At 35.0% G+C, this 6290-nt stretch overlaps 1 protein-coding gene across 1 annotated transcript; it reads left to right on the top strand.

Annotated features, from left to right (window-relative positions):
- The first annotated feature begins 1775 nt into the window (after positions 1 to 1775).
- atp6v1g1 (ATPase H+ transporting V1 subunit G1) lies at positions 1776 to 4636 on the top strand. The gene is made up of 3 exons (XM_051894853.1): positions 1776 to 2012; positions 2751 to 2851; positions 3810 to 4636. Exons 1-3 carry the CDS (start codon positions 1931 to 1933, stop codon positions 3981 to 3983), a joined length of 357 nt encoding a protein of 118 aa, XP_051750813.1. The 5' UTR covers positions 1776 to 1930; the 3' UTR covers positions 3984 to 4636.
- The last annotated feature ends 1654 nt before the right edge of the window (positions 4637 to 6290 follow it).

Genomic DNA, 6290 nt, shown 5'->3' with positions numbered 1-6290 from the left:
CCATCACTGACTGTGGAAACTTTACACTGGACCTCAAGCAACATGGATTATGTGCCTCTCCTCTCTTCCTCCAGACTCTGGGACCCTGATTTCCAAAGGAAATGCAAAATTTACTTTCATCAGAGAACATAACTTTGGACCACTCAGCAGCAGTCCAGACCTTTTTGTCTTTAGCCCAGGCAAGACGCTTCTGACGCTGTCTGTTGTTCAAGAGTGGCTTGACACAAGGAATGCGACAGCTGAAACCCATGTCTTGCATATGTCTGTGCGTAGTGGTTCTTGAAGCACTGAATCCAGCTGCAGTCCACTCTTTGTGAATCTCCCCCACATTTTTGAATGGGTTTTGTTTCACAATCCTCTCCAGGGTGCGGTTATCCCTATTGCTTGTACACTTTTTTCTACCACATCTTTTCCTTCCCTTCGCCTCTCTATTAATGTGCTTGGACACAGAGCTCTGTGAACAGCCAGCCTCTTTTGCAATGACCTTTTGTGTCTTGCCCTCCTTGTGCAAGGTGTCAATGGTCATCTTTTGGACAACTGTCAAGTCAGCAGTCTTCCCCATGATTGTGTAGCCTACAGAACTAGACTGAGAGACCATTTAAAGGCCTTTGCAGGTGTTTTGAGTTAATTAGCTGACCAGATGTCTTCAATATTGAACCTGAGATACTGAATTTGGGATTTTCCTTAGTTGTCAGTTGTAATCATCAAAATTAAAAGAAATAAACATTTGAAATATATTAGTCTGTGTGTAATGAATGAATATAATATACAAGTTTCACTTTTTGAATGGAATTAGTGAAATAAATCAACTTTTTGATGATATTCTAATTATATGACCAGCACCTGTATATATATATATATATATATATATATATATATATATAAAGGGGCCCCTCATTTTTAGATGGGCCCTCCCAAAAAAAAAAAATTCTGACTACGCATACTTTGAAGGAGACAATGTCCAATTGTAACATTTTTCAATAAAAGAATTTTTAAAATATCATTCTCATTACTTTCTGGACATACCAATTACATGTTTTTCAACCATCAACTAAAGCCATTTTCACACTGCAGAGGTGGAACAGAAGCTGCATCTGATATGGCATTTATGTGCACATTTATGTAAATACATGTACAAAAGCAGCATTTAACAGTACTGTTTAATGCTGCTTTTGTACATGTATTTACATTGCATACGGTAAATAGCCTATAATCATGAAGTCATTATAGGGGTGACGCTGCAATATCATGACAAAATCATTATGCTTGATTGGAATAAAATGAATTTTGTAGAATAATTTTTAACAGGATGTAGCTGAAGCTACTAACTAAGGACATTATCAATAAAAATTTACTACATTTAACCAAGCACAAGTCAGGCCATTGCTTAAAAGTAAGGTCTGGTTTGGTGGCGGGAAAAGTGTGGCATATAGTGTTTGAAATGCTTGTCTGAACTGGTTATGTATCTTGAGAGTTGAAATTACTACTGGACTTGAAGTGAACTGATGGCAAGAATGGTCACTTCATTGTGATCAGTAGGCCTCCAGCAAGTGATGTTGACCAATGCACGATTTAGCTTCTGATGTATCTGGAGATTAAAACTTAAATTAATAAGTTACTATACTAACTCACATCCTCGTAGCGAAAAAAAAAAAAATACAATTTCAATATTTAAAAACAGTGAGTTTAATGCTTTATCAAATAAATTAAAATCATAGACTGTAAGATTAAAAAATATACTGCATCACTCGCGCCCCCTAATGGTAGCGTGAAATTATGACACGCTACTAGTCTCGTGCAGTCACGTGATTGTCATCAGCAGTTCAGTGTGACGCTCGTCAGCTGACGTTCAGTCGACCTTCTACTGCGGGAGATACGGACATCCAAACATCTCCATCCGCAGTGTCTCAAATATACCTCTTATTGAAGTATGGCGAGCCAGTCTCAGGGCATCCAGCAGCTGCTGCAGGCCGAGAAAAGAGCCGCAGAAAAGGTCGCTGAAGCCCGTAAAAGTAAGTTCTCGTTTTGCTTGTCATCGCTACAGACTGGAGCTTAGCTAAACATGCTAACTGCCCACCAAGTCATTAGTCTATCATATATGTATACAAATATCAACGTGGTAAATGAATGAATTTGCTTGATTTTAAAAAAAGGACATTTCTCTTATTACTACATCCTATTATTTTCATTGTCGACTAAGTGGAAGTGTTTACCGTTTTTTCAAATGCTCATTCTCTTCAGGTGACAGACTTGCTAACTGCTCGGTAGAAAAGCCTGTATAATTGATTATATTTACACCAATTGTTTACATTTAACATAATTTCATTTCATCATTTCATTTACACTGATGATGTTTGTAAAGGTTTAAAACACAAAGTAAATACGGAAATCAGATTTGTGCTCATCACTCTGTTGAGGAATTTTTGTTGATATTTCTGTGGGAGATATTCAGGTTTCAAATTTGTTCTTTATAGTGAAGGAAATAATGACTGTAAGTGTACTAAATATCTCCTTTACTGGAGGAGAGTGACATTGACTCACTGGACATTCATTCAGTTCCTGTTTTTAAATGGATCTTCTGTTGGTGGCTCTCATTTCCCATATACAAGAGAGGAATTTCCCTGTTAGGGCAATATTTGACTGCTTTAGCTTCAGCTTTTTTTTTTTTTTTTTTGTCTAAACAGTTGGCACTGATATTAATGTACTATTATGAGCATTGTGTGTGTTTTTTTTTTTTTTTTTTTTAATAGGGAAGAATCGGCGTCTGAAGCAGGCCAAAGAGGAGGCACAGGCCGAGATTGAGCAGTACCGTCTGCAAAGGGAGAAAGAGTTTAAGACAAAGGAGGCTGCGGTGAGAATTCCCATTCGTTTTATTTAAGGGAATTTTTTTTTTTAACGTTAACTTACAAACCTTTAAAACAGACCTACTATGAGATATGAGTTTGTTAATAGATGGTATATGCTTTTGAAGACATCAGTACAAATTATTTCAAAAATATTGTTTAACAGTGGATTTCCTAGTGGAAAAACTACATTACCCATGATTCTGCAAAACACTGTACCAATCAGAGAATCAAAAACAAGCACTTTAGCGTCTGCCCACTCCCATAAAGCACTGTGAATGACACACACACACACACACACATATACACATATATATATATATATAAGCATATTTTTGCTATAACCATAAAATATGTTGTTGTTTCTATATACAGTCAACATTAATGATCATTTATATCATTTGCAATGCTTCATGGGATTGTAGTTCTTTCCCTTACTAAAGCCGTTAACTACACAGACAGACCTACCTTTGTCTTTTTGTCAGATTTTCACATATATATTTTTTTTGCTTCCAATCCAAGTTCGTAATGTGATTCATCTCGTAGCTTGTTGGTTTGTTTCAGTTCATGGTTTATAACTCTTTAACTCTTTCACAAAATTAAAAAAAATCCCCTGAATAGGAAAAAAATTCTGGAAAAAAAGTGGGCAGTCACTGTTATTTATAAGATCAGAGTAAAATAAAGCAGTGAGCTACTGCGCTTTACTTGGCCACCTTACAAAATAATTGTGATGCACACCTTCAAGTTATTGCTTTTACTATTTATTGTTCAATAAATAGTTACAATAAACAATTATGAAAATCTCACAAAACCTCTGCAGTTCCATCATGGATCCCTAGGGGTCACACATCCCTAACGAATCCAAATAACGCTGTATTGTAATCAGAAGAAACATACTTGTGCATTAGTATTAGTTCTGAATACAGCTATTACATAGAGTTAATGTCCCATTGCATGGTCCTGCAGGCACTAGGGTCCCATGGAAACTCTGCTGTAGAGGTGGATAAGGAGACCATTGATAAGATGAGACGCATCCAGAGCAGTTTTCAGCAGAATAAGGAGGCTGTGCTTGGAAACCTGCTGAAGATGGTGTGCGACATTAAGCCAGAGATCCACGCCAATTACCGCGTCTCTGGATAAACAGCTCTGTCCAACCACCACATCCGTTACAATCTCTAAAGGCCCACAAAGCACTGAGACAAAGACTGCTACTGGACATATCACGTTACAATCATAATATTAAAAATCATTGGACTACTCTGCTTAATAAAAACACTTTTTATCTGTTTTGCAACAACACATTTCCTGCGATTTAAACAGATATTCATTGATGCATAAACCAATCAATGGTCTTGTACTTTATATACACATTTCGGCAGTATTTTTTCATTTGTTTGCATATATCTTTGATATGAACCAATGCAAGTCTTTGTCTCTGCTCTTTTGGTTAACTGTAGTATTGTCTGGTTTATCAGAGTGAGCTTCTTTCTTTGTGAATGATACCTTTAAATGTTTGTATGAGTGTCTGTATTTTGATGCAATGTTCTTAATTTATAAGTAATCAGATGTTATTGTTTTATCTAATTGATGTATACACAGTTTAATTTTTTTCAACGGCTCTTTTGTGACAAAGCTCATTGTCTCATACAATTATCTTAATGTAGTAATAGTAATTAAATTAGCTCCACAATTCCTCTCTGTGCTCTTGTTCTGTATATGTTGGTGGCATTCCTCTATTTGAACCTGCTGTGAAAATGTAATAAATGTCTATGTGTACAAATGGATCCACACAATATTCTCTCTATGTGAATTTGTTCATTTATTTCTCCTGAACAATGCAGATGGATCACAGTTAGTGAATATTGTTTAACTATGATCTACGTCTTAGATCCATTTGAATGTTACGAAGCTTAGTAAAAGTTTTGGCACTTGCTATGTGGAAAAAAAAAAAAAAATCATGGACATAATTCTATAAGGTAAATGGTCCTGAAAAAAATAGTCACAATTGTACTGTTCACAGTAAAAAATGACAGCATTGTAAATGAATGGGCGACGAATTTCATCTAGCAGAAAGTTTTGGTACTGCGCCCCAAAAAAAATCTTACTGAAAGCTGAAATTGTTTTGAGTTATAAACCTCAAATTTTGAACACAACTTGTTTAGATTTGTGGCTCTGATTTTCTTAGTTTTAGAGCAAAACATTTCATATAAAATTTTTAAATAGTATTTTTGTGTACTTTTCATGATAAACTTTTTTTTAGTTTCAGATTTTTAGTTTTTAACTTAAAGGGTTAGTTCACCCAAAAATGAAAATAATGTCATTTATTACTCACCCTCATGCCGTTCCACACCCGTAAGACCTTCGTTCATCTTCAGAACGCAAATTAAAATATTTTTGTTGAAATCCGATGGCTCAGTGAGGCCTGCATAGCCAGCAATGACATTTCCTCTCTCAAGATCCATTAATGTACTAAAAACATATTTCATGTGAGTACAGTGGTTCAATATTAATATTATAAAGTGCATCATGATTCAACACAAAAGATTCATAATGCTCCGAAGCTTCATGAAGCAGTGTTTTGAAATTGGCCATCACTATATAAGTCGTTATTGTGTTTTTTTTTTTTGGCGCACCAAAAATATTCTTGTCGCTTTAAAATATTCATATTGAACCACTGTACTCACATGAACTAATTTAAATATGTTTTTAGTACATTAATGGATCTTGAGAGAGGAAATGTCATTGCTGGCTATGCAGGCCTCACTGAGCCATCGGATTTAAACAAAAATGTCTTAATTTGTGTTCCGAAGGTCTTACGGGTGTGGAACGGTAATAAATGGCATTATTTTCATTTTTGGGTGAACTTTTAAGTCTGCTCCAAAGCATTCAAGATTTACGAAAATTCATTTTCAGCTTTATGCTCAAAAAGTGGTTAAAAGGTAAATAAATAGATCATAACTATTCCATAAATATAATTTAGTAACATAAAAAACAAAATATTAAATAAAAAATATCGAACTAAAATAGTGCGCATCCATTTTACTGAACGTTCATTTTAATTTTTATTCCTGGGGGGACTGGGTTTCTCACCACACCGCCACGCCCAACTAACGCTAGATGCCGCTAATTAGCCACACTGTCCCCGTCATCACAATTTTTCCCCCTCTAAAACCTATTTAATGTGTTAATAAACTTAATAGTTTAGATGTCTTCACGACACTCTGTTATATTAATTCCATACGAGAAAGATCATCCACACTTTTCCCGAAGAGCTTTAATAAAAAGCTATAAAAAGCTAAATTCTGTTTTTAAGTATATATTTTATAATCTACACAAATGAATAAATCGCTACATTTCTTCTTTTTATTAGCTTAAAAAGTTAATTTTCCATTGGTGTTAAATCATTTTGACTCCATGCCACATTTAACTCATGAAATATCTTATTAA

The sequence above is a fragment of the Ctenopharyngodon idella genome, chromosome 5, assembly GCF_019924925.1.
Source record: "Ctenopharyngodon idella isolate HZGC_01 chromosome 5, HZGC01, whole genome shotgun sequence".
NCBI classification, from domain to species: Eukaryota; Metazoa; Chordata; class Actinopteri; order Cypriniformes; family Xenocyprididae; genus Ctenopharyngodon; species Ctenopharyngodon idella.
This window is presented reverse-complemented; position numbering and strand designations above follow the sequence as displayed.